Source organism: Mus pahari, chromosome 5 (genome assembly GCF_900095145.1).
Source record: "Mus pahari chromosome 5, PAHARI_EIJ_v1.1, whole genome shotgun sequence".
Taxonomy (NCBI): domain Eukaryota; kingdom Metazoa; phylum Chordata; class Mammalia; order Rodentia; family Muridae; genus Mus; species Mus pahari.
The window spans coordinates 32,454,524-32,482,404 of record NC_034594.1 but is presented as its reverse complement, the minus strand read 5'-3'; the positions used below and the strand labels follow the sequence as shown (position 1 = coordinate 32,482,404).

At 41.3% G+C, this 27,881-nt stretch overlaps 1 protein-coding gene across 3 annotated transcripts; it reads left to right on the top strand.

Annotated features, from left to right (window-relative positions):
- On the top strand, positions 1-27,881 carry C5H2orf88 (chromosome 5 C2orf88 homolog). 3 transcript variants are annotated; one of them, XM_021199210.1, is made up of 2 exons: positions 1-210; positions 25,528-26,075. In XM_021199210.1, the coding sequence occupies exon 2, from the start codon at positions 25,696-25,698 to the stop codon at positions 26,014-26,016; it is 321 nt and encodes a 106-aa protein (XP_021054869.1). In that variant the 5' UTR covers positions 1-210; positions 25,528-25,695; the 3' UTR covers positions 26,017-26,075. The 3 variants fall into 3 exon arrangements, with proteins under 3 accessions (XP_021054869.1, XP_021054870.1, XP_029394865.1); XM_021199211.2 differs by lacking the exon at positions 1-210 and adding an exon at positions 10,071-10,296 and having other exon boundaries at positions 25,528-27,881; XM_029539005.1 differs by lacking the exon at positions 1-210 and adding an exon at positions 10,360-10,558 and having other exon boundaries at positions 25,528-27,881.

Here is a 27,881-nt window from a genome sequence, read left to right as displayed (position 1 = left end):
AGTGACACCCAGCTTGTCCGAGCCAAGATACAACATACTTGCTGGATGCCCTCAGAAGAGGACAATTTTTTCTTCTTCTGTTGCAGGGCTGTTATCACACAAGGCTCTGTGGGAAAATATTAATAATGTTAAAATGTTGCAGTCCCTTTTGAAATGAACAAGGCTTTCATGATACATCTTGTCTTTGAAGATGAGAATACAAGAAGACAGGTAATCACAAAAGCAAGTCTTTGTCTTAGTTAAGGTTACTAGAATACCAAAACAAGGTAGCACAGACTAGTGGTATAATAAAAAGATTTCTCTCTGCTCTGGAGGAGTCGGATATGGGTGGTAGCCTGAGCAAACTCTAGTGGGAACACTTTTTGATTCACAGATTGCTATTTTCTTGGTGTTTCCTGCAAAAGTGGGTAAAGCAAGGGGTGAACAAACTTCCTAGTGTCTTTTATAAGGATACTGTCTTAGCTCTGTTTCCTATGCTATGATAAAGTAACCATGACAAGACTCAATGGTGGAAGGATTTATTTAGCTCACAGTACACCATGGTGTGGAAGCATGCCATGGTAGTAGGGATTGTAGCAGTTGGCCAGATTCCATTTACAGTTGGAAGAGAGTGATGAATGCATACATATATACTTAGCTTGTCCGTCCCCCCCTTAATACAGTCCAGGATCTCTAAGGAATGATCCTGCCCACAGTGGACAGGTCTTCCCACCTCAGTGTAGTTAAGACAGCCCTTAACAGATATTCTCAGAGGCTAATTTTAATCTAAATAATCCCTTGCAGGACCTGCCTCTTAGATATCTAGTTAACAACACCCACCGTCACAATCTAGCCCTATCACTTCAATCACAGCACCTTGTTTTTTCAAGACAGGGTTTCTCTGTGTACTGCTGGCTGTACTGGAACAGGCTCTGTAGACCAGGCTGACCTTGACCCAGAGATCCTTATGCCTCTGTCTCCCAAGTGCTGAAATTAAAGGCATGTGACACCATTGCCCAGCTAAACACATCACTTTTTTTTTATTGGATATTTTCTTTATTTACATTTCAAATGCTATTCCCTTTCTAGGTCTTCCCTCTGGAAATCCCATATCCAATCCCCCCTCCCTCTGCCTCTCCACCAAGAGTGGAGGACCAAGGGCCTCCACTCTCATTGATGCCAGATAAGGCCATCCTCTGCTATACATGAGGCTGGTCCCTCCATGTGTACTCTCTGGGGTGTCTGGTTGTTGATATTGTTCCTTCTATGTAGTTGCAAACCCCTTCAGCTCCTTCAGTCCTGTCTCTAACTCCTCCATTGGGGACCCTGTGCTCAATCCAGTGGTTGGCTGTGAGCATCTGCCTCTATATTTGTCAGGCTCTCGCAGAGCCTCTCAGGAGACAGCTATCAGGCTCCTGTCAGCAAGCACTTCCTGGCATCCACAATAGCATCTGGATTTGGCAACTGTATATGGGATGGATCCCCAGGTAAGGCAGTCTCTGGGTGGCCTTTCCTTCAGTCTCTGCTTCACACTTTGTCTCCATATTTCCTCCCGTGAGTATTTTGTTCCCCCTTCTAAGAAGCACTGAAGCATCCACACTTTGGTCTTCCTTCTTCTTGAGCTTCATATGGTCTGTGAATTGTATCTTGGGTATTCCAAACATTTGGCTAATATCCACTTATCAGTGAGTAAACACATCACTTTTAACCCACAACCTTCTACCTCTTGTCCCCATAGGCTTCTGACCATTTTATACTATAAAAATATACTCATTACAACTTAAAAGTTTGCATATCCCAGTGTGGTGGTTTGAATAGCTTTATGTATTTTAATCCTTGGCCATATGGAGTGGCACTGTTAGGAAGTGTGGCTATGTTGCAGTACTTCAATATGTAGATGGGTTTTTAGGTCTTCTGTGCTCAAGTTCTGTCCAGTGTGGAATGAGAGTCTCCTGGATGCCTTCAGATCAAGATGTAGAACTCTCAGCTCCTTCTCCAGCACTAAGTCTGTTTGCATGATGATAATGGGCTGAACCTCTGAATCTATAATCCAGCCCCAATTAAATGTCTTCCTTTATAAAAGTTGCTTGGTTGTGGTGTCCCTTCACAGCAATAAAACTCAAACGAAGATACCCAACTTTATTCCCATAGTCATTAAGAGTTCCAAAACTTTAAAAATCCAAAGTCTCTTAACTGTGAACTCCTATAAAAAACAAAAACAAAACCAAGTTACATGTTTCCAACATATAATGGCACAGAATAAACATTCTTTTTCCAAAAAGGAAGACTCAGAGCATAAGAAGAATAAAAATACCAAAACAGAACTAAATTCCAACAGGGCAAGCATAAAAGCCTATAGCTCTTTGTCCAACATATTATAGCTCTGGAGCTTGTGATGGTATCAGTGTAATTCCAAAAGGATTTGGAAGCCCTGTTCCTCCACCCTTGCTATTTACTGCACACACAACTTCTCCTTTAGGTCCACTCTACTCCACACTTGCAGCTCTCCTTGGCAGACCTTCCATGGATCTGGCATCTCTGACATTCTGGCGTCTCCATCGCCACTTAGGTGTCATCTTCACCCAACAGCATCTCAGGGCCTCTCTTCAGGGTTTTCAACTCTGCCACACGGTGCCTAGCCTCAGCTGATCTCCAGGATCTTCTCAATTTTGCATCTTCCAGGCCTTCAAAACCAGCATCATATGACAACATTGCCAATTTCTGCTGCCCACTTCAAGTTAGCCCAGCTCCTTAGACGGCAGCTGTATAAGCTTCTATGTTCTCACTAAGAACACACTTTCCTGTTGTCCCAGTGTCAAGAACTAGGTTTCTCTAAAATCTCCTTAGCAGTTGTAGATGTTTGCAGATTTTTCTGTTTCTGCGCCTTCCCTCTCTGAAATTTTACTTTTCCCATACTCTTTTCCTCCACCAAACAAATTAGCTCATCACCTTTAAATTTAACTTCACTTAAGTTCTTAGGACATGAACAAAACAAAGACATGTTCCTTAACAAAATGTCACACAGACCACCCCAGCCAAGTTCATGACAGAGTCCTTGGTTCTCTCTTTGAAACCTTATGAGTCAGACCTTCACTGTCCTTCACTTCATTCCTCTATACACTGTTGTCTTCCAAGATGCCACAAGAACATCCTATTAAGCCCTGTTTACAATACTCAGTGGGTTTTCTATCCCAAAGTTCATAATTCTTATACATTACGCTCACAAAACAGTTGCAGAGGCCTAAAAGTCACAGGGTAAGTTTTGTCACAACAGCAAACCCACATCTCACTACTGGCTTCCTCCTGTCTCAGCTTTTTTTTCCTGTTTTTTGAATAAAAACCCCAATCGAAACCGACTTAAGAAAGAAAGGGTTTATTTAGCTCATGATTGGAGGTTATATTCCACCATAGCATGTAAGTCATGTGTGGCAGGAGCTTGAAGTGCCTAGTCACATTACATATGCAGTCAGAAAAGACAAATGAATGCATGCATGCATCCTCAGCTTGCTTTCTCTATTCAGACAATCCAGAATCCCATGCCTAGGGGATGGTCCTGTCCATGTAGATAGGTCTTCCCACCTCAAGTTAATAAAGACAATCTTTTACAGACATTCTCAGAGCCTAACCTTAATCTAGACAATCCCTCATAAATATTCCCATAGCTCTGTTAACAGTACTAACTATCATACCTGTTAATTCTGTTATAGAGGGTTTGTTTTTGTGACCCAATTTACCCTACAAAATCCTCATCTCCGAGTGTCCTACAGTGTAGGCTAATTTCAACGTATGAGCTTTAGGGTAGATACAGCTGTTTCTGGCCATTCAGACCTACAAAACTGAATCCTAGCTATTTATTAGGATCATATTTGATTACTTTTTCTTCACCAGTTATGCACTGCCAAAAGCTTTGGAACTGGACAAAGACATACTTAGGCCCCCTAAACTTTTCTTCACCTTTATCCCTGAACAAATGACCTGTCTTCCAGGGTTTGGTTTGTTTGTTTGTTTGATGCCAGTGACGTTTCCACTAGTTTCTGATCCTTTGCTTTCCCTTCCCCGTCTGCTATCAGCTAGAATGTATAAATGTGAAGACCGCTTCACTTAATTTTTCTTTTAAAGAGAAAGCATAATTAGTATGGACTGTAGAACAGATGCCTATGTATTTTATGGAAGAGAAAACTGGGAGCTCTGTCCTGGGTGGGTGTGGGGTGATGCAGTAGGGATGGAGATGCCTAGTGAACCTTATCATTAGAGTCAGGCCTTTCTGATTGCTTTACTTAAATTAGACTTCTTGTAGCCAATCTCAATTCAGAGACCAGGCTGAGTGGGAATCTAATAGGTTGATAAGAAACTAAATTGAATTTCTTGTTCATAAAAACTGGGTGGCCCCACATCAGATGGAGGTGAAATTTGCCCGTAACTGGATTCTCTTTGGAATTGAGTCAGCCATTCCCTAGAGAAAGGATTTTAGTCAAAATATCCATCCTTATCAGTAACTGTCCTTAATTTGGAGGCTAGTCCCTAGATTGAGGTGGCGATTTATTTCAAGCCTGCAAAGGTTTTAGGGGGTTCTTAGAACTTTAAGGTATCAGAGACAGAGCCTTTCACTGAATTTGGAGCCTATATTCTTGCAAGACTGGCTGGCCCGGAAGCCCCCAGAGATGCCAGGGGTCTGGGTCTGGGATTATAGGTACAAGTGACCACCTTAGGCTTTTTAGATGGGTACTTAGGATCGAAACTCAGATCCTAACATCCATACAGTGCATACTTCCCTGACTGATTCCCTAACCCCAGCCCTAGTGTAAAAAAAGGGTTTAAAGCTCTGAAAATGTACAGCTTTCTATTAAATTTTCACTTCCTTTTGCCTTTGTTACCTTGGTTTTACTCAAGGGACAGACATAAAGGATTTCTTCATCTTTTGTGTGTGTGTGCATGCATGCTTCTTTTTTCTTGAAGTATGGAAACTCAAACCCAACAAGAAGTAGTCCCATTAAGCCTAGGAATCTTAGAAGAATGAGGCAGAAATAGCCTCAGACTGGTGAATTATAGAGGGAATTAGCTTGTGAGGGCAAGCAAAGCATGCCCATGTGAGGGCGAGCAAAGCATGCCCATGGTTTCTCCCAGACCATTGCACTGCAGTTAGGATTTCCGCTGCGTGACTAGTTTGTGCCACTAACTCCACACTCATGCACAGCACTGCCCTACTAATTGCAAATCCATCCATCCATCCAAGAACACTTTGCTTTCTTACATTGTTTCTGCAATTTAAGATCTTTCTGGGACTCTGTTATCAGTCTTAACAAATCGCCTAGCCTGGTGCTTATGGGCCCCAGGCTTTGTAACTTAGACTCATTTTCTTCCCACTTAAATATCCATGCTCATGGCCATTCCCTGCTTTTACCATAGACTATAGACACTTAATCCCTTTTTCAACAACTGAGACATCTGTTTCTTGGTCTGATGAAGGCTTTTCCGCTTCTCAGCCACCCTATATGACTGTGTTTTATCCCTTAGTCATTTGATGGATTTCCTTATAGCTATTTGCTAGTCATCTCCTGAGTGTCCCATACCTCAGAGGCTGCACATCAGTGCTGCTGATGGGATTCACATAAAAGGCCATGAGCTAGAGAGCCTTGCTCAGAAATACAGACGCGACAGAAAAAGAAGACTGAGTACTTTCTGTTCTGTTCTGCTTCGCTTTGTTGAGACAGGGATTCAATATGTGGCCAAGATTGGACTCACTCTGAATCCTCCTCCCTCCCCCTCCCAAGGCCTGAGTTTGTAGGGCTGTGCCACTGCACCAGGCTTAGAAGGCTTTATTGAATTGTTCAAACCCTGTGGTCTGCCACTAGGGATTCAAAACCTTTGGTAGCAGCCCATCTTCTTTTCAAGTCCTGGTAAACCAACTCAGCAGCAGGGGATATTGCCCACGTGGACTGAAGGACTAGGAGCTAGATAGAAAAGATTGTTACTTAGAACCAAGGCCAGATTTAACAGGCCAGTGAGCCTTTGGAAAGCAATATGAGTCAGGCCTAGGTTCAAATTGAAGTCCAAGCGCACATCAGTAGTTGCCTTGTATTTCCCATTGCCTTCTATTTAAAACAGAAACCATCTCTGCAGGAACTATTTATTGTAAGGGTTGGATGAGACAGCATGTAGAGGGTTTTGTGAGTCTCAGCTCACAGCTGCTCAATGACTAGAACTTAACCACTGACTATGAGTTACCACAGCTTGTTTTCCATCAGAGATTAACAGCTAAGTGATAAATCCTAAGCCATAAAATATTTCTAGGTAGGCCGTTTCTTATGCTGAATTACCTGAAATTCTTCAAGTACCAACTTATCAAATCTTTGAGAGTTGATTTGATTTCTGAGGAGAATCTTTAATAAAATGAAACTGTTTTCTCAACTGATGGCCACAGTGAGTCACCGGTCCTTTCAGGGTACACAGACTGGAGAACCGAATCTCAAGGAGAAACTCAAGTGTTTTGATAAGATCACACAAACTGATTTAAAAACTGTAGGCAGTGAGGTAATGGAAATTGAATCACACTTAAATGCACATGTGCCCCAAGAAAAATACAAAACATATAATACCGTGTGACATTTGAATAATAAATGTAGCTTCAATGATCATTTCAAGATTTACCATTGTCTCATATCTACATTTCATGAATATGTGAGCATACACACACATGTGCAAACACACGTACATGCACATACACACCTAGGCCCTTGTGAGGTGTTGTTTTGGTCTTTGATTTGCTGAACTGTTAGAAAAGAACTTTCTCACAGCAGTGTGATTGAGGTTGACATGAGCTTCAAAGCCTACGTAGGCACAGGGTCACCTGGGAGGAGTGGGAAGGCTGTGAAAGTTTGCAGGAAGAAAGTCTGATGCTGCTTTCATACTCGAAGAGCTCTTCACAAAGAAGCATTCTTAGTGTCTTGCTTGCTTGGACTACAGAAAATGTTCAAGAATCAACCTGTGTGTGGTTGGTGAGAAGGTTCAGCAGCTAAGAGCACAGGCTGTTCTCACAGAGACTCCAACTCTATGGTAACTCACAACTATCTGTAACTCTAATCTCAGGGGATCTGACACGTTCTTCTAGGCACCAGACTTACTTTTTTTTTTTCTAGACAGTGTTTCTCCGTATAACCCTGGCTGTCCTGGAACTCACTCTGTAGACCAGGCTGGCCTCAAACTCAGAAATTCGCCTGCCTCTGCCTCCGAAGTGCTGGGATTAAAGCTTGCGCTACCAGGCCCGGCCAGACTTACTTCTAGATGCACAGAAATACATGCAGGCAAAACATCCATACACATAAAAACAAATATTTTTAAAGGATCAACATGTATTACAATCTCCTGTATTGTAAATCTTTCCATTTCAAAACCCAGGTCTGGGTCTGAATAAAGTGTGTCTTTCACTACTCACAGACAGGTATCTGGATCTCTCTGCCAAGTCTGAATAAAATCCTAGCACATGTAAGAAAAGTTCATGACTGAAGAGACCATTTTAGCCTGAATGTCCTCAAGTCCCATGGGCAGAGGGCGCCAGATTCGCTGCAGCGGCCTTCTAGCCAACTCCTTTTCGTTCATATTGCTCAAAACCAACCTCCAGAGAAAAGTCACCACTGGCTAGGAATCTGGCTTCTAGATGTGAGGAAGGAGGGGAGAGGGGTATATCAAGAAGACTGGCTGTGTGCAATGCTGGGGAGCCTGAGCATTGTCTCCCATCCTCAGCCCATTGTGCACCAATCATGGTGGCCCAACACTGTTGCAGTCTCTAAAACAAACTCTTGACCATCCATGGAGAGGGGAGGAGGGTCAGACAAGGATCTGACAGTCACAGTATGGTGCCAGATCTTTCTCCTCTGGTGTCAGCTTCTTTCTTAGACCAAAGGTTAAGAGTAGATGACTCCTCATAAAGATGGTCCAGTGTGACCTCGATCAGAGCAGAATTAGCTTACACTTGGGGCTAGGGAGATAGTCCAGTGGCTAAAGTGCTTGCTGTACAAATAGGAGACTGGAATTGAGATCCTGAGCACCCACGTAAAACCCCAGGTGTCACAGTGTGCCTGTAACCTCAGTGCTGGGGAGAAGAAGATAGAAGCCCAAGGGCTTGCTGGCAAGTCAGTCTAGCCACATTCACCAGCTCCAGGTTCAGTGAAAGACCCTTTGTCACAATAGGAGGAGAGTAATAGAATAAAACATCTGACATGGACCTTTGGCCTCCACCTGCAGTTACGGGCACACACCCACACACAGACATGCACACACATACTCTCCAACACACACTCACACAAAGAAAGTAATACGCTTGTGTCTGGAGTTCCATTCTGATGGAATCCAGAGACTAACATTTTCTTCTCTGCCCTCCTAACGAGGAGGGATAGCTACATATTTCTGCTCTCCCAGAGTCCATCGAGGCCTAACACTTGTCACTCAGGATTGGGCTAGAGATCACTTAAAATAATAGCAGCATAGGTTGACTGAACTGAGAAAGATAAAAGCAAGCAAATGACATTGCATTTGGTCATAATGATTTAGCATGGTGTGCTCAAAATGTATGTGAATGCATGCTCCATTTAGATATAATCAATTTTGTACACTGCAATAGTTGCTTATCAAGCAAATCAATTTAATATTCATATTCCGTTTGTCTGATGCCATTAATCATACTACATGACAAAATTGATATGTTTGAGGCACAATATTTTCAGGTCAAAATTACCTTAGCCGATTTACACAGAACTAAACTAAAATCTGGATTCACTTAAAGCTGAGCTAGGTCTGGAGGAACTTCTTAGAACCTTTGCTCTCTGGGTTAATTTTTTACTGAAGTGGACCTCCAAAAGGTCCTGTTTATGTTAGCCTATAGGCTTCAGGCTTTTCTTTAGGAGTGGGGGGAGGAGAATGAGGAGAAAGAAGAGGAGGAGAGAGGAGAGTGCTGAAGTGTGTGTGTGTGTGTGTGTGTGTGTGCACGTGCGTGCGTGCGTGCGTGTGTGTGTAGAGGCCAGAAGAGGCCCATGGGTAGCATCTTCAACTGCTCTGGACCTAATTTCCTTGAGTCAGGGTCCTTCATGAAACCTGAAGGTTGCCCCTTTGGCTTGTGGGTTCTCAGAAATCCACTCATCTCCGCATCCTCCCCACAATCCTAAGGCTGGACTCAACCTCAGCGTCTGTATCTGTAAAGCAAGGAACTGTGAGAGTTATCGCTGAGGTCCCTTGGGGCATGAATTTTGCATTGACAATCCATTCTAGGACAGGATGGAATAATGGTTCTTTTGTCATTCTCTTGGGGCTGCTACTAACGATGGGAATCACACACACAGATGCAGGCATCACATGGAACAGGGTCTAACTGAATGATGGCTATGTTCTGAGGCTCTTGCTTTCTTAAAGGGTAAGAATATGATCTTTCTTGATGTTTTGTTTTGAGAAACAAGCGTTTCGATTGTTGGTTCCTCGGAGATAGAAAAGTGCAATACTGGACGCATTTTTAAATTTAGAAGTGCTTGGTGCACTTCTGCTTGCACCAGGCAAAGTACTTAGGTCTGGTGGTGTCTTGGGGTAGAGCTTCGAGGCGGAGCTTTGGGATCAAAACCGGTTTGACTGCTAAACTGGCACTGGAGCAGCGCAGCCTTCAGGGGAGGGCCCGGGGGCAGGTGACAGGAGATCACCTGCGGGGCTGGCGCCACGCTGCAGCACCGGACGAGCCGCGCCTGCTCCCACGTGGACAGAGATCAGGTGATGTCTCAGTCCAGGTGGCTCTGAGGATGTGGGGCAGGAGAGGGAGGCACAAGCTCACTTAGCTTTCTTACTGGGTGGTCTAGATCTTGCTGGGGAGGTGGAGCCTTGTGGATAGGTTGCCGGGTGAAGTGCGAGCTGTGGTCCAGCCCTTCGGGTCTCTTTGGTTGTGCTTGGGACCCAATGCTGTTGGGCGGAGGTAGCCCTTGGCAGTATCAACGCTGAAGGTTATGCTCCGTAGCCGCGGGTCCCTTGACTCCACTTGCAGGGCGCGGGCTGCGAACTCGTGAGCAGTGCTGGGCAGGGGGTAGGGGGCTGCAGGGGGAGGAGCCGGGATCACTGCCGAAGGACGTCGGCCCCACTCCAGGGGAGACGCTGTCCCCGCTGCCCGGCCAAGCCGCACCTTTTCAGGCTTCGGCTCCCGCCCTGAGGCCCCGCCCTGGGGAGCAGCACCCACCCTGGGAGCCCGGGTGGTGGCCAGGGGCATGAGACTAGCCAAGTGCCCGGGCCTCCTCGGCCGAGGCCGCACAGACTTGCGATGGCGGTGCAGCTGGCCCGCCACAGTGTAGGGTTAGTGAACATCTGGAAGGTGGGTGTCCTGCTCAGATGCTGTGACCTTTTGACTTTCCAACCCAGGAAAGCCGGAGTTGTAGCAGTTAATTTTATCTAACATTTCACAGCCAGCTGTCCGGGACACAACCTCACATCCTAGGTTCCTTAATTGAGCCTTTGGCTCCATCTCCTGATCTTGTTCCGAGCCCACAAACTAAAGTATTTCATTGCAAGATGCAGGTTCATCCTCTCCACCTGAAGAATGAATGGAGGTTTTCAGGTAAGGACGCTACATGCACAAGTCAAGCTGTCAGGTTTGTGCTGAGTGGCACATGATTTGCAGAGTGTCTGTACTCTTGGAAGCTGTGGGAGGCTGAATCTTGAGGGGAAATGATGCAAATGAAAGAGAAATGAAAGAATAGACAAGTGGGAGCCCAGCTACCAGAGAAAGCTCCAGACGCAGGCATTTCTATTCTATGGCTGCTTTGACCCCTCCCCCATCTTTTACTGATGGTAACAAAACTACATGAACAGTGGATAAACTGTCTACCTTTTAAAAAAAAAAAAATATCCATCACTGCCCATATATATAAGATGGAGATTTTTGGTAAAATTTCAGGGGGATAAAGAATCTACTTTTAATATAGCTAAGCACGAGTCAAGATTAGCATGTAGAAAATCCTTTTTTCCTTTGAAAGGGGTTTTAGTTCCTGATAATGGCTATCTTGTATGTATAGATGGAAAATGGTATTTAAGTACAGCAGAAATTCTGGGAAAAAATTAGTAACTTCAGATTTACTCTTTTCTTTTTTCTTTTTGCTGTGTAAGAAAAATAACTTTAGGTGCATTATGAGATAATAAGGGTACTTTAAACTTGTGGTCTGCCCTCAGGCAATTTCAATATACTGTCCACGCGCCACTGCTGACAGAAGTCAGGTTTTGATTGGCCACTTCAGTGTGAGGAGCTCACTGTTTGGAGTTAATATCCTGCTTCTGTCAGGAAGGCCTCTGTTTACACTGAGCTGACTTCTAGTTGTGTCTCCCCAGTCCTGCCCTAACCAACAACCTTCCAGCTTCCAAGATTACATTCAGGATTTCGACTTCTATTTGAAAAGAAAATCTAAAACTTTAAATCTGGAGTTCAGTCCCTAAGAAAAGTAAAGAAAAGAAAAAGAAAGAAAGCCGAGAAAACAGTAGAGAAAGGAAAGGTGTGGTGATAGAGTTTTTATCTGCTTTAGCTGGCTGCTGTAAGGATGAAGTTGTTAATCCACACGGTGCATACAGGGGCTCAGAAAATGTTACTTTTCTTTAATGAGTAACCAAACTCGAGTTAAACACATCAGCTTATCCTGAACCATCAAGCAAATTCTCTGAGCTTGACTTAAACACTCACACCTCCTTGTTGTCAAGTTGACTTTCCTCCTCTTTAATCCGTGCAGCTTGGTGGTTTTGAGGGGGGGGAACTCTTTCTCTCTTGGTTTATATTACCTTAAACCTCAAATTTCCACTTTAATGCATCTATCGAAGCTTTGATTCTGACCTTCATTGTGTCAGTTCTACACATCTGAGGAATTTGCTTGAAGTTCAAGTCAATGCAATGCCCAGGGCGGGCTTTTATGTTGAAGGTTGCACAGTTAGAAGCCAGTGGAACACCAGAGATGGCTCCAGGATTTTGAAGTCTAGTACTTATTATTCCTTTTCCAGAAATGAGGTTAATGCCATCCACTTTCAGGATGATTGCTGAAGTTCAAAGTACTGAAAAAGCCAAACACAGGAGTGGCTGGAAATCTAGTTGGTCTCCAGTAGATATTTCTCAAATTAGTGAGCCAGATAAATTCTGCACTTAAATTGTTCTAGTTCATAGACTGGTTTTTTTTTTTTTTTTTTTTTTTTTTTTTTGAAAAGGTTTCATGAAAGGAAGGTTTAATCAAGTGGCTTGCTAAAAACAAACAGACTCTTAAGTTTTTCCCGTGATTTATCATTATAACCAATCACTTCCAATTCTAGAAATACAGACCACTGCCCTGCCCAAGTGTTGCCTGCTCAGGTCTTTAATTTTACCAGATTAAATCGATGTCAAACTGGTCTATAAAGCTTAGGGATTCTAGTTCATTTTCTCCTGTATTTTGTATTAGAGACTAACATTGGGCTAAGTTATGTGAGCAACTGCAGCTTCTTGAAACCTTCTTCTCATAGGATTTCGGGAGATTCTCTTGATATTCCTGTGCTCACAACCCCGGGTTCTCTTGGAATGCTGGAGTCTGAGTAACTAGAATGGGAAGGCACCGGCAGTCGGTCTTCAGCTAGTTCCTCAGTTCTCTCTCCTCTTCCATCCTTTCCAGCTGAAGCTCACAAGGCAGGAAGAGCTGCTTGCTTTCTCTAACACTAGAAGATGCAGGTGGACAGGGATGCTGGAACAGGCCAGCTCCAAGGAGGAGTGGGAAAGCCAGTGCTTTTAACCATGTTTCAGGGAACCTTCTCTCCCCTGAACTACTGTACCATCAGCCACAGGCAGCAGCAGATGTGCTAACTTCTTAAAAGAAGTATCAAGTATTTCTACTTAAGGTTTAAGATTCTTTTCTGAGTTCCTGGTCTCTGACCTGGAGTCCAAGTGCATTTGAATCCTGAGTTCTCTTGTGTCTCCAAATTAGAATAATGTTGGCTTTTCAGTGTTCAGAATTAGGTAGACTGCTGCCTGGAAGTTAATCTAATGCTCAGCACTTAATTCACTCTAATTATTTGTACCTCCTACTCGTTCTAAAGTATCTGAATTGGTTTCACTTTGTAACATAATGCCTAAAATTGAATTTAGAGAGGAAGAAAAAAAAAAAAGTTCTTTGCTGTCTTGTGAGTGAATGGTGCTTGAGAATCCCATGGCTAAAAGACATTGTGACATAAAACGATCTTATCACATGTATATGCAACATATGTGACATGAGGGGCCTTTAGGATTGGGTCTGAGATTCTAGATCGTTCTTTCTTAATTGGTGAGAAGCTGCTTCTCTTTGTTCCAGGGCTATCTTAGTTAGGGTTTCCTTTGCTGCAATTAAACACCATGACCAAAAAGCAAGTTGGGGATGAAGGGTTTATTCAGCTTACACTTTACATTGCTGTTCATCGCCAAAATGAAGTCAGGTCAGGGACTCAAGCAGGGAAGAAACCTGGAGGCAGGAGCTGATGCAGAGGACACGAAGGGGTGCTTGCTTCCCATGACTTGCTCAGCCTTCTTTCTTGTAGAACCAACTACATGGCCTGGGCCCACCAATCACTAATTGAGAAAATGCCTTACAGCTGGATCTCCTGGAGGCATTTCCTTAACAGATGTGCCTTCCTCTCTGATGACTCTAGCTTGTGTCAAGTTGACACAAAACCAGGCAGTCCACGGACATACTTTATTCTCATCACAGACTCAGGGTGAATGTCCAGGTAAAGTCCCATGTCACCCAGAGTAAAGCCTGCAGCTAAGGGTGACAGGGCCTGCTTAAATGACATGACAAGTAAGAGAGGTTTTTCGCCGATAAAGCACACGTCACAATTCTAACTTCCAGTTCCAGAACTGCGACTGACAATTCTGGATTACATGTCTTTTCATAATTATAATCTTAAGATATCCCCATCACTTAATGAGTAATTTGATGTTCCCAGGTTTAGGAGAAACTCCAGAGAAGGGGAGGAGAGTGACTTGGAACAGCTGTGTTCCAAAGCAGGTCTACATCCTTGGCACAGAGAGCCTTTCCTGATGTTCATTGTGTCAGAGGTTCAGCCTCGTTTGTTTACACATAAAAACAAACCACTTGGTTTCCAAGGAACAGACTGGTGAGAATCTGAACCGTTGTCCTGGCACTTAACAATGCCATTCTCTCTACCTTACACTGAGAAACTGAGTGCATGGGAGCTGCCTCCCTGAGAGTGCTCTGGTGGTGAGCAGCCTCAGGCTGTTTGAGGAAACTCCACCATGGTCTATGGGTTACTTTCAGATCAAGACTGTATTTACATACTTCCCAGCTTTGACTTTTTGGTGGAGTCTGTTGGTTTAACTTTGCCATTTAATCCTGTTGTAAATTTGTAGTCCAAGTAAGTGATTGTCAATATTCCCAGAACAAAGACCCCCATTTAATACTGAAATTACATGGGTCTTACAAAAAAAGAAAACAAACATTTTGCATATAGTATTGGAGGACAAATAATGACAAACATGTTACAAACTCAGTGATATAGTTTTTAAACAGAATTTAGGTATTCTCTCTCTCTCTCTCTCTCTCTCTCTCTCTCTCTCTCTCTCTCTCTNTNTNTGTGTGTGTGTGTGTGTGTGTGTGTGTGTACATGTTCCTGAGGCAGACACTGGGTCTCTTCTTCAGCCACTTCCTACCTTATTTTTGGGGGTTTCTCACTGAGCCTGGAGCTCACAGGTTTAACTAGACTGGCTGGCCTGCAAGCCCCAGGACTCCAGTCCCTGCCTCTCCAGTGCCAGGAGACCAGGTGCATCTTTGTTCCGCCCTCCTTTGTTATGTATGAGGTACTGGCATTGAACCTGGGTCCTCACAGTTGGGTGGCAAGAACTTTTACCCACTGAGCCCTCTCCATAGGTCCTTCAAGTATGTTTTTTTTTTTTTAAATGAATTAGCACTTAATTAACTATATTTACAGAGAAACTGGTACTGTATAAATCTATATGTACAGGGTGTGTGCGTGTGTGTGTGTGTGTGTGTGTGTGTGTGTGTGTGTGTGTGTAGACTTGCATTAGTTCAAGGCAGAGCCCATTTTAAAGCTATAACTTGAAGTAGATGGCCTCATAGAAACCTGTGAAAGGTTTGGAGAATGATATAAAATGGGACAACAATAAGCCGACCTAGAGTTAACGCTGGGCCTTTGGAGCCCTTCTGCCTGTTCACCTACCTGACAGATTTTAGCTGTGGATTTTGTTTGTTTGTTTGTTTTGTTTTGTTTTGTTTTTTCGAGACAGGGTTTCTCTGTAGCTCTGGCTGTCCTGGAACTCACTCTGTAGACCAGGCTGGCCTCCAACTCAGAAATCCGCCTGCCTCTGACTCCAGAGGAGAAGGGGAGGAGAGTGATGGAGTGCTGGGATTAAAGCGCCCGGATTAGCTGTATTTTCTTATTTTTTAGATAATGTTTCCTTGTGTGTAGTTCATCATAGCTTCAAACCCTGGATCCCATTGTTTTGTCTCCTAAGCTGTGGGATTTCAGGCACCTGTCACCATGACCACTTTTACTAGGTCATTTTGAGCAACCAGTACTTAGTAGCTTTGGTTTACTGGCCTCTGCCCTTTTCTGTATCGTTCACGCCCTTCTTACTTGGGATTTACTTTTTCTGTTTTAGTTTAAGGTGAAAGTTATGGAACTAACTTAAACTCTTTTTTATAAGGATTCAAAACTATATAATTTAGTTTACATTTAAAGCTTCATTTCAGAATTTTAATATAACTTATTAAATGGAAAAATTATTTAATTTTTTTTACAATCTCATCTTCGCCTCATGGGCAACTTAAAAATGATTAGTTCCCAAATATCTGGGACTTTTCTGGATACCTTATTATTTTTAAAAATTTAATACTAGGGCAAGCGGGAACTGTATGCTGTAGGATTTCAAGCCTTGGAATCTGTTAGAGTCTCCCATATTCCATCCACCCTGATGAATGACCCTTAAGCATGTGGCAGGGATGCCTTAGTTGTGTGCGCTCTGCTCCATCAGTGGCCGTTGACCCATGCTGGACATGATGCTTAAAGAGCATTCTTCATTCTGTCTGAATTCTGAATATTCTGCCCATTTCTGCTTATGCAATATAAGTCTCCAAACTATGCCTGTGGCTTATTTTTCCTTTCAGTTCTGCCAAGTCATGCTGCTTCATGTATTTCCAAGGTATCAGTCACATACATATTTATGCACCACTTATAAACGGAAAAGACATTTCAAGATGAGTTTTATGTTTACAGAATAATGAGGAGGTACAAAAGTCTTCACACATCCCTGACTACATCCATTTACCCAGCTTCCCAGACTATCAGCACCCCATGCAGTAAACCATGTGTTTCATGGATGCAGCTTTGTTGCTGGGGGAAGGGTACACTATACTGTGACCTAGATGGACCACAGTATATCCATTCATCAATGGAAGGGCATCCTGATTTTTTCTAAGCAGTTATGAAAAAGACATTGGAGAATTTTATTCTCCAAAGAATTTTATGCGGACCTACATTTTCAGCTTATTTAGATGAATGCCAAGCAGTGAAATTATTGGGTCCTGTAGTAGGAGTATGTTTACTATGTGAGAAAGTGCTAAACTGTCGTGTAAAGTGATGACATTGTTTTATAGTTGCACCTGCACTGCACAGGATTCTGTTGCACATCTCTGCTCCCATCTGGTGCTGTTTGGACTGTTGACTCTTCTGCTGGTTATGCTGTATCTCAGTGCTCTTCTGACTTGCAGGTCCCTAGTGATGACTTTCTTACATGCTGACCTGCCTTCAGTATGTCTTACTCTGTGTCTTACTCAGTATGGTGATATTTTGCACATTTTGATCAGATTGTTCAGTTTTGTTTTGTTTTGTTTTGTTTTTTGAGTTTTAAGAGTTCTTTGGATTGCAGTTCTTAATCAAAGCCTTTACAGTGTTTTCTCTAAATCTATGGCTGGTCTTCTAATTTTATTCAAGTGTCTTTAAAGAGCAGAGCTTTTAATTCCAATGAGGTCAAACTATCTTTCATGGGTCATGCCTTTCATGTTAGACCTTAGAAACCTGAAGCTATATATCGGTTTGTTTGCTTGTTTGTTGTTATGCTGTGATAGGCAATGTTAGGTTTTAAGTCTGCAAAAAACATTTGAGTTCATTTTATTTTGTTCTTTGTATGTGTATCTTAGATTCATTTGTTGAAGATTGCTTTCTCCATTTTTCTGCTTTGGCGCCAAATTAGCTATATTTGCTCAATTTGTATTTTATTTATCTACTTATTTTTATTTATCTATCTGGAGAAAACTATTTTTTCATCTGTGAGTGGTTTCAGTTGGAGATAGCTCCTCGGCTAGCATGGGGTCTTGTATCTACTTCTCTCAGCATTGACACCCTGTCCGGTACAGACCTGTTGCAGGCCATGTGCGTGTTTCCACAGTCTGTGAGTTCATATGTGCATCAGTCAGTCATGCTGTGTTTAGAAGGCCTGGTTTCTTGGAATTTTAGTTTTTGACTAAGGATAATTTGTTTAAAACTAGGTATTTTAGTCTGTTTCCTTCTGAGTGATATTTTTATGTGGAAGGTGTCCAGCTATCTTTGCTTTAGCTGTCCTTTTGAATTTGTGGTGCTGGAGGTTCAACTGCTCATACAATAGTGGAGACTCTAACATGAAGCTGTTCCTCTGACCCTTTCATTATATACAGCCTTTATAAGACATGGTGTAAGTTTCCTAAGGAGGCTGCAAACTCGGCATCTTTTCATCTCTCTCTGTCTCTCTGTGTCTCTCTTCATCTCTGTCTCTCTGTCTCTCTGTCTCTCTCTCTCCTTTCCATGCTCCCCTTTCCCATCTTAACAGCTTGGATACTGGATGGATGATACTATGTTCTTAGTGGTTCCCTCACATTTCTCAGATTTTAGTAAGCCCCTGGATTACTCACTTCACATGCTGTACCTCTTTGTTTCTGCATTTCTCTTTTGCTTTAATTGTACAATGTTAATTTTGCTTGGTGAGATTCTGTTTAATCTTTGTGATCACTTTTTCCTTTATGTCCTTGAATATATTTAGCTATTTGAAAGTTTGGATAAACTATATTAAATTCTGTTAATTACTAAATGCTGTGGCATTTTGGGGTCTAGCATTGTGCTGGGTAGTTTTATGTCATCCCTTATACAAACTAAGGTCATCTGAGAGGCGTGGTCCTCAATTTGGAAAATGCCTCCTTAAGCTTGGGCTGTAGGCAAGCCTGTAGTAATTTTGTTAATTAGGAATTGATGAGGTAGGTCCAGCCCATTGTGGTTGGTGCCATTTTGGGCTGGTGGTCCTGGGATTTTATAAGAACAAGGACTGAACAAGCCATGAGGAACAAACCAGTAAGCAGCACCCCTCCAGCAGCATCCTTCTGCAGCAGCTTCCGCCTTCAGATTTCCTTCCTTTTTCAGTTACTATCCTGACTTCAATGAAGGACTACAGTGTGGAAGCATCAGCCAAATAACACTTTCCTCCCCAACTTGCTTTGGATCATAAGGTTTCATCATGACAATAACTAACTAGGACAAACCGGTAACTTTTTCTTGACCATAGGCCATTTTCTCACATCTCTGCAAGACTTGTAATCTTTTTTCCCCCTGGATGTTGCTTTTTATTTTATTGTGAATATGTTGAATCTCCATTCAACATATTATGTCATTGTTTAAATGGAAATTTTTTTTCTTTATGTGAGCCTGCTTCTGTTTTTCCCCACACAGATGCCTGGCTCCTCTTTTTATAACTGAAATGTTACCGGAATGTGACTTTCTCACTTATTTATGTGTTGTCTATGTATTCTTCTGTGCTATAATCACAGACTTGAGCACTTGACACATATGCTATATGTGCCTCAGTCTGTTCAGACTGCTTTAACCAAATACCATAGACTGGTTACAAGCAACAGGAACACAATTCTCACAGATGCTGGAAAGATCATTTCAGCCCAGGCACCAGCAGATCAGAGTCAGCAATCAAAGGGTTCATAGATGGCACCTCACATGGCAGTGGAGGGCCAGGAATTCGAGGTTTCTTTATGAGGGTAGTGTTACCCCAGTACTAGTTCCCAGAATCTCCATTTTAAATACTATAATGTGAGGGATTACATGTCAATATGGCATGTGGGGAAAGGGACGTAAGCACTGCCTAAAGTCATGGCTCAGAAATCGAAGCCATGTATAGTCCAGTTCTTTAAGACCTTTGCCAAACCTTGCTCTTGATATTTATTCTCTTGAGAACTGTCTCTTCAAGTCCCAGACCCATTTTTGAATGGGTCATTTCTCTTTGATTCTTTGGTATCTTTTGCCTTCTTTTTATGTTATGCTTATTAACCTCTGTCTGTTGTATATCTGGAAGACCTCCCCACTCCATGGGCTGCTTCTTCACTCAACTGTTTCTTTAGCTGTGCAGATATTCTTTAGTTTTATGAGGCCCCACTTATCAATTGTTAGCCTTAATTCCTGGGTAAACAGAGCCCTACTCAGAAAGTCCTTCCCTACCCTTATACCTAGTGTGGCAATGCCTCTGTTTTCTTCTAACAGTTTTAGCATTCAGGTTCTAAATTCAGATCTTTGATTCAGTTGAAGCTAATTTTTTTTTTCGAAGCATTTACCACATATATTGGTAAAAACATCAGACAAATAGGTTACATGAGACTGTGCAGTGGGTCTCAGATGCTATTGAAATGACTAAGAAAGCCATTCTGTGATTCCATTTTGTTTGCTTAGACAGTTCTCAGACCTCTACCCCCTTCCCTTACTGGTCACGTCTCCCTTGGCAACATTTCCATTGTCTTGACTATGTCCAGATATACTAACAAAAATAATTGTCAAGTTATGTGTAAAACAACTACTGACCCTCATCTAACTGTAATGTATTGCCACGGTTTTCCCTTTTAAAACTTCGTATCTCTGAACTTGGGCACCAAGAGACTTTTTGGAGCATGTGAAGCTAATTTTTATGCAGCATGATAGATACTAGTCTGATTTCATTCTTCTGTATGTGGATATCAGTTTTCTCAGCTTAACTTATTGATTTTGCTGCTGCCTTTTCTTCAGTGTTTGGTTTTGGCCTCTTTGTCTGTGTCAACTATCAGATGACTAATGTATGACAAATGTATGTCAACTATCAGATGACTGACTAATGTATGACAAAGAGGCCAAAAAGACCATGTTTGGATCTTTTGTTTTGTACACTGGTCTATATGTATGGTTTTGTGCTGGTACCAGAGTGCTTTATTACTATTGCTATTTATTACTATTACTATTTATTACTATTCAAAATATTTATATTTTGAAATGTGGAAGGGTTAAATCCTCCTAGAACTGAAATTTTTTTTAGGATTGCTTTGGTTATCTGGAGTCTTCTCTGGTTATGTATGAAGTTTTGAATGCCTTTTATCCACTCTTGAATACTGTTTTATGTATTTTGATTGGGGTTACATTGAATCCACAGATGGCTTTTGGTAATTTGGTCATTTTTATTGTGTTGAGGTATGTTTCCTCCAATCCAAGTTTCTTTAGGATTTATCACAAACGTATGTTGGATTTTCTCAATTTTTCCCAGTATCTACTGAGATTATATGATTTTAAACCAACTTATATATATATTTACTGACTTACGTATGTTGAATCATTCCAGCATTTCTAGGATAAAGTCAACTTGATCGCTTGGTTGATGATCTTTTTGATATGTGTCTGTATTCCAGTCACAATTATTTTATTGTGTTTCTCAGAGAAGTTGATCTGTAACCACAGCAGATTTTGGTTTGTTTGTGGTTTTGTTTCGTGTGTGTGTGTGTGTGTGTGTGTGTGTGTGTGTGTGTGTGTGTGTTTTCATCATGAGATGTGATTTTTTTAAATCAGAGTCTTGCTTTTCTGGTGTGTTGGGGTATCCAGGGTTTGCTGTGGTGGTAGAATCGGGTTCTGATGATGCCAAATAGCCTTGGTTTCTGTTGCTTATGTTCTTGTACTTGCCTCTCGCCATCTGATTATCTGTGGTGTTAGCGGGTCTTGCTGTCTCTCCTGGGAGACCAACTCTTTCCATGTGGAATTTGGGTATGGAGAGCTGTGACACAGGGTCAGGTCCTGGGCACAGATGGAAACTGGAACGATCCTGTCCCCGGCTATTCCTTGGTTCCTGTGTCCTGATGGCTCTGGGTGGGTCCCTCTTGGACCAGGAATTTGAGCATAAGTGGTGGTCTTACCTGTGCTCTCAGGTGTGTCAGCACTCCTGGAAGACCAGCTTTCTCCTGGTGGGATTTGGGTATGGAGAGCTGTGGCACAGAGTCAGCTCAGGGGCTCAAATGGAAACCAGAAGCTTGTTTGATTTATATAATATATATATATAATATATATATATATATATATATATATATATATATGCACATAATTAAAATGTTCCTTGAAGAGTTGTTTTTAATGTATCCCAAAGATTTTGTTGTGTTTTTATTTTCATTCAATTCCATAAATTTAAAGAAATTGTGTTGATTTCTCTTTTGGCCTGTTCATCATCCACCGGATTCCATGAGTTTTGCATTTACTAGAAATTCGTTTGCTCTCAGTTTTAAGTTTTATTGTATAGTGGTCAAATAGGACACATGGAAATTATTTAATTTTTTCCAGGTTTAAGATTTGCTTTTGCATCCCACGATGTAGAGAAGCTTCCATGGGCTGCTGAGTGAGTTATTGAAATTACCTATTACTATTGGATTGGTATTCATCTGTATTTAATTTCAGTATGCTTTTTTGTGAAATTTGGTGCACCAGAGTTTGGAACATGCATGTTTAGTATTGTAATTTTTTTTGGTTAATTGTTGCCTAGATTAGGAATGAAGCACCCTTCTTTGTCTCTTCAAATTAGCGTTAGTTTGAAGTCTAATTTTGTCAGATATTTAAATGGCAACTCCTGCTTCCTATTGGTCTCGCTGCTTGGATTACTTTTTCCATCCTTTCAACTCAAAGTGGTTCCTAAAACTGAATTTCCTATAACAGAAGCATGGATTTTTTTTTCTTAATCTACTCTGTTAGCCTATATATTTTGATTGTACAACTGAGTCCATTATTTTTTCAAGTTATTATTCAAATGTGTGTATATAGCAGTAATTTTGTTGGCTATTTCTGTTTCTTAGGCATGCTTTGTATTTCATTAATTATAGCATCACTTGTTTTCTTTTTAGTCTCTTTGTCATGTGTAACCCTCTCTTAAATCTTAAGTACTGCTTCCAGTATTTTTTTTAGGACTGTTTTGGTAGACATGAAGTGTTTAGGCTGTTTGTATCATGAAAAGCTTTTTCCCCCTCATGTAACCATCACGTTACACAGTTTTACTAGGTACAGTAGATGAGGCTGGCCCACATGGTCTTTTAGAATTTTGGAATGCATTGATTGCTTCAGGTTCTCCAGGCTTACAAAGCTTCCATAAAAAAAAAAAAAAAAAAAAAAAAAAAAGCTGTTATTCTGGTAGGTTTTCCTTTCTATGTGACTTTTTTGTTCTCTTGTACACTTGTTTGTGTATTTAGTGTTTTAAATGTGGTATCTCATGAGTAGTTTCTTTTCTGGTCTTCTCTCTTTGGTGTTTTGTATGCTTCTTATAGCTGTAAGGATGTGTCCTTCCTTAGAGGAAGTTTACTTTTATATTCTTAAGATCTGGTCTATGCCATTGACTTAGGATTATTCTTTTTTCATCTATCTCTTTAATTAGATGTGGTCTTATCATAATATCCTACAGTTCCTGAATGTTCTTTTTATGTTTAATTTTCCTCATGATCTTTGCTTGTGTAGTCAGTTCTTCAAGAACTGATATTTTATCTTCTACTGAAACCATTCTATTTGTAAGTCTTTTCTCTGAGTTTTCTAATTAGGATACTGAGTTTTCCAATTCTGTCTTCAATGCTTCTATTTACTAAATTTTGTTTCCAAATCCTAGATTGCTGTCGTCATCTCATTCAGCCTTATTTTTGTTTTCTTGAGCAGTACTCACAATTCCTCCTTTATGTTCATTCTAAATTCATTGTGCTGTTTTTGTCTTCTTTAAACTCCTTGGGTTCATCAACAAAGTCTATGGTTGTTCTGTGAAGATCTGTGTCCTGGGGTTCTTATTAGAGAAAATTTCTAAATGACTAGTAGATTTTGGAGGGGACAAACTGTTTTGTCCTTTCATAGCTTGTTTTTCCAATGATTCTTGTGCATGTGGACTTCATTCTTGTTGGTTTCATGTTTGTTATGGACACAGCAGACTGGGATGCACACAGGATGTGTGTTCTATCCCAGGCCTGGAAGTTGGAAGGCTGTGAGAAGAGTTCTCCAGACTGGGCTCTATCAGAGGACTGAGGTGAATTCAGGTGGTTTGTGAACTCACCTAGGCTAGACCTAGAAGGTAGCTTTAGGGTGGGCTGAATGGGATAAAGTCTGTTAGGTAGAGGTTCCTGGGCAGGTGTATATGACGTGTATCCTGGCCCAAACCTGGAGCTTGGGAGACTATGGACAGGGCTCCATCTGAGGATTGGTGTTGAATGCAGGAGGCCTGGGGGTAAGAGAGAAGACTCACCAGGTAAGGTTAGGGCACAGAGTGTTTTGGCACAGTTGGAAATAAAAGGTGGTTAGAGCACGGGGCCACTGGATAAATCTACCTCCCCCTTTTATGACAGAGTTCTCTAATCATTTTCATGTTAATTATGATCAATGCCTGTATCACTTCTCAGTCCAAAATAGAGTCTATGATAAGTAATTACATGCTCTGTGTTAGAGATGTATAACCAAGGTAGACCCATTTTTCAAGGAGCTCAGTAGAACAAGACAGACACTCAACACATTCTATATTCCCTTTGAAATATGTCTCTGAAATCTGGAACATGAAGCAGGGCATATAAAACTTAAGATAAGAAACATAAAGACAGAAGCCTGGAATTCCTTTTTGACCCCTTATCATCCTTACTCAGTGGTAGGAATTGGGAATAGAATTAAGAGAAAAACTGAGAACTTTGTATTTGTAGAAAATAAATGTATTACAGTTAAGTCCAGGAAAGGTTAACTTTTTCCTAGACTTCTTTGATTACAAACTATTAAAAGTATCTACACAGTAGTTTTTACTTTCTAGGTGTCAGTGGTACCAGAAACAATAACCTTCATTTTAAGGCTTTTAGGGTTCCCTCTGAGGTCTGTGTATAGGAACAGTTGACTTCATTCAGGGACTTTACTTGTGAGAGTGTATATGGCTGTGGCTCCTTAAAGTAGTCACTTATATAAACCCTAAAGTCCCCTCTTAGGAACATTCAATAACAAAACCCACTTAGGATGCAAACAAGGCAACACAGAGAACAGCCTATTTTCTGTTTAAACACCAAATAAGATTAGGATGAAAATAATATGGTAAAAGAAACCTTAATAGTAAGAATCAAGAATTGGCCAACACTTCCTGCCAAGTAAGCATTTTAGACTTTGCAGGTATAAGGTATCCTAACTATACAGGCTCACCACTGTTAGCAAAACTCAGCCACACACAACTCGGGAGTTGTGTTCTGATCAACTTTCTTTATAGAAACATGTTTTTTGTTTGTTTGTTTTAGCCTTCCTGAGGCAGTAGTGGCTGCCATAGCCTGCACAGTGTTAGTCATTTAGTAGTAGGGAATGAAGAAATGACAGACACACATACAGAAAAGCTGGGGTCAGGTGAGATACCTTCTACACATACGGCCAACATCCCTATTCCAAGCAAGGGAAGGCCTTGCCATTTCCATGAGTCTGAAGCACTGGATTCCTTGATAGCAATGTTCCCGACATGATTGCTCATTGAGACTGGGGTGCATTGTCCACAGATGGCATCACTAAAGAAAACGGGGATTAAAAAGGCCCAAATTTCAAATGGTTCTTTTGAAGCACTGGTTGTCAACCTGGAGGTTGCCACTTTTTTGGGAGATTGTATAACTACCTTTCACAGAGGTTGCATATCAGATATTTACATTATGACTAATAATACTAGCAAAATTATAGTTATGAAGTAGCAACAAAAATAATTTTGTCACCACAACATGAGGAATTGTATTAAATTATGAAAGCTGAGAAGCACTATTTTAAAGAATTGAGTTTAAAAATAGCCTAATTAAATGCAGTGACATTCCTATCCACCCAAGAGGGAGCAGCAGAGAGGGGAGGGAAGCAAGAAAAACAGCAACAGAAAACCTGATAAGCAGGAACTTGTCAGGAGGGATGGTGGTTTGATGGGATAAAGGAGTAAGAGGAATAGGAAGAATATAAACAAAGTATGTTATATATGTATAAACTGTAAAAGAATTAAAAAGGAAAAAAATAGTTATGGGAATTCAGCTCAAGAATGACCCCTTGCTAATGTAAAAATTTATTCCACTTGGTTTTATAAAATTTTCAAGAGCCTGAACAAAAAGTTTGAATGTCCTGACCTTCCTGAGTGATTTCTCCAGCTTTGGCTGGTAAGGTTGTTTGTTGAGAACTTCACTTTTCTTTCAAGGGATTAAGAGCTTCTACATGGCACAGAACCTTACAGTGAAAACTCCCTTTTCTTAACAGGTAAACACAAGACGTGAAGAGTAGTGAAAGGGACTAAGTGGTGGCCAAAGAGGCCTGAGAGAGAAGCCGGGTCAGCACCGTGTGGACAGCCCTGCACTGTTTTCCAAAGATGCTCTTGAAGTAGTCCTCATTAACACAGCTTGCCTTCACCTGCCAAAGCTCTTCATCATGGGCTGCATGAAGTCAAAGGAAACGTTCCCATTTCCTACCACATTGGACATTGACAAGCTGCATGAGAGTGAGGAGGCCTTTATTCCAGATGATAGCAGTCAATATAGGACACCTTCTCCAGATGAACAACAGCAAGTCCAGGGAGTGAAAAAACTCCCAGAGCCCGGTGCTGCGATCGGTGCCCTGATCCTTGAATTTGCAGACCATCTGGCCAGTGAAATTGTGGAGGATGCCTTGCAGCAGTGGGCATGTGAAAACATCCAATACTACAACATCCCATACATCGAGAGTGAGGGCTCAGACACCACCATTAATTGATGATAATCAACTGTGCTCTGGATGTAGTCGGTGCTAGTTAAATACATAAGTTTTCAAATTCCAATGTCTATGGTATTAATGTAGGGATGCTTATGAGGAAATATAATTTTAAGCAGTTCTACTATTTTAACATCAATGTATATCTGCTTGATCTCAAGTTTTGGTCACAGAAGGCCTGGAAAGAGGTCTTATGCCACCCAGTCATTAGCTGTCATACCATGCTCTTACTGGGGCAGGAATGACATCACCAAAGAAAATGTTAAATAAAAAGTGCCCAAGTTCCAAATGGTTATTTTAAAGGGTTGACTTTAAAAGGACTATTTGGTTAATTTATACCAAAAACAAAACAAAAGGCCCAGAACACGAAAGGGAAATTCCTTAGAATGTAAAAAAAGTGAGGAATAGAACTCTAGTCATAGTGATCCATAGCATGTCTATTGTCAAAACCGTTTGTGTCGGAGATTGCCCACTCCCTGACACCTATGGCCTACCGTTAGAAAACCACCAGTGGAGAGGGCCGCCTTGAATGTCGGAAGTCTATTTTTGCAGATGGAAAGAGTAGCAACCACACTCAGCCTCAGGGTCATGCCATAGCTGTTTCTGGATGATTTACACTTTGCATGTTACAGCCATCTTTAAAAGATAATTTATAGAAGTCATGATAGTTTATCACATTGAAATAAGAATCTCCTTGGTACCTTTTATTCAGTAAATCTTAAAAATGACAGAAATTTAGTCTGCAAGGTGAAAATTTGAGCTTGGGTTTCCATGACTAACAATGTATAGAGCCTCACTGCAGTGCTGGTACAGGGGTGGATGTGTACATGGTATAAGAGGACTTGCAATTCTCCTCCCAAAGGGCCCACCTGTGTGGGATTTAGCAGTCACTCATGCCCTTGGAACACTCTTAGCCACATACTCTACTCCTGAATGGAGAACTTGTGTGGGTTTTAGCAGTCATGCATGCCCACAGAATACTTTTAGCCATATTGTAGAAGTGTTATAAATTAGGCAAAAAACTATCATATGCTTTATTTTTTTTAAATCTTAACTGTTTAAAGCTCAACAGTAACAGAAGAGTTTAAACAAAATCAATAGAAGAGGACTTAGTGTCTAGAATCACCAAGCTGTGCTAAACACTGAGTAAGAGGAAATGGGGCCCATCTATACCAGTCCTTCAAGGATACAATTTATCAGCATTCTTGAAATCCAAAGCCATTAAAGAAAGGTTTTTGATATCATTGTGAGCTAAATAGGTACTTGACTTTATTCATAGTGAGAAATGCTGCCTCTAGTTTTATGGTAATACATTGAAACATAAGTCAAACTGTGTGAATTCTCCTAGTTTTAGGAACAGAGAGGTTGTTAAAATTAGTGACAGCCATCATTCAGATACCCATTCATTCTGTTAGTTTCACTAAACACTGGGAGTCACAATGTTCCACCACACACAGTGCTCCATTACACAGCTGGTGATTGGACAGCTCACAGAACTGCAAGCAACCACTCCTGCTCCTATGCCTTCCACTTAGTTCATGAAGCAGTGTAGTTTCCAATGTCTATACTGATGATTCAGGCTCAAGCCCCTAGGTCATGATGTTTCTTATTCAATTGGTTTCTCATATGAAGATGCCTGTTGCAAATTTTCTTGTTATTTAACAAATATAATTAAGTATATAAAATATATATGTTGGTCAGAACATAAAGACAAAATCTACACAGAGATATTGGCAAGTGGGTATGGGTTGAGCATTTCAAAGAAGGTTCATTCTTTGTCCAAGGGTTGAGCCTGCCCAGTCCACATCTACCTAGATGTCTGCTCTCTGCTGCCCCTATGCTTCACAGCTATAGTTTAAGCAACTATG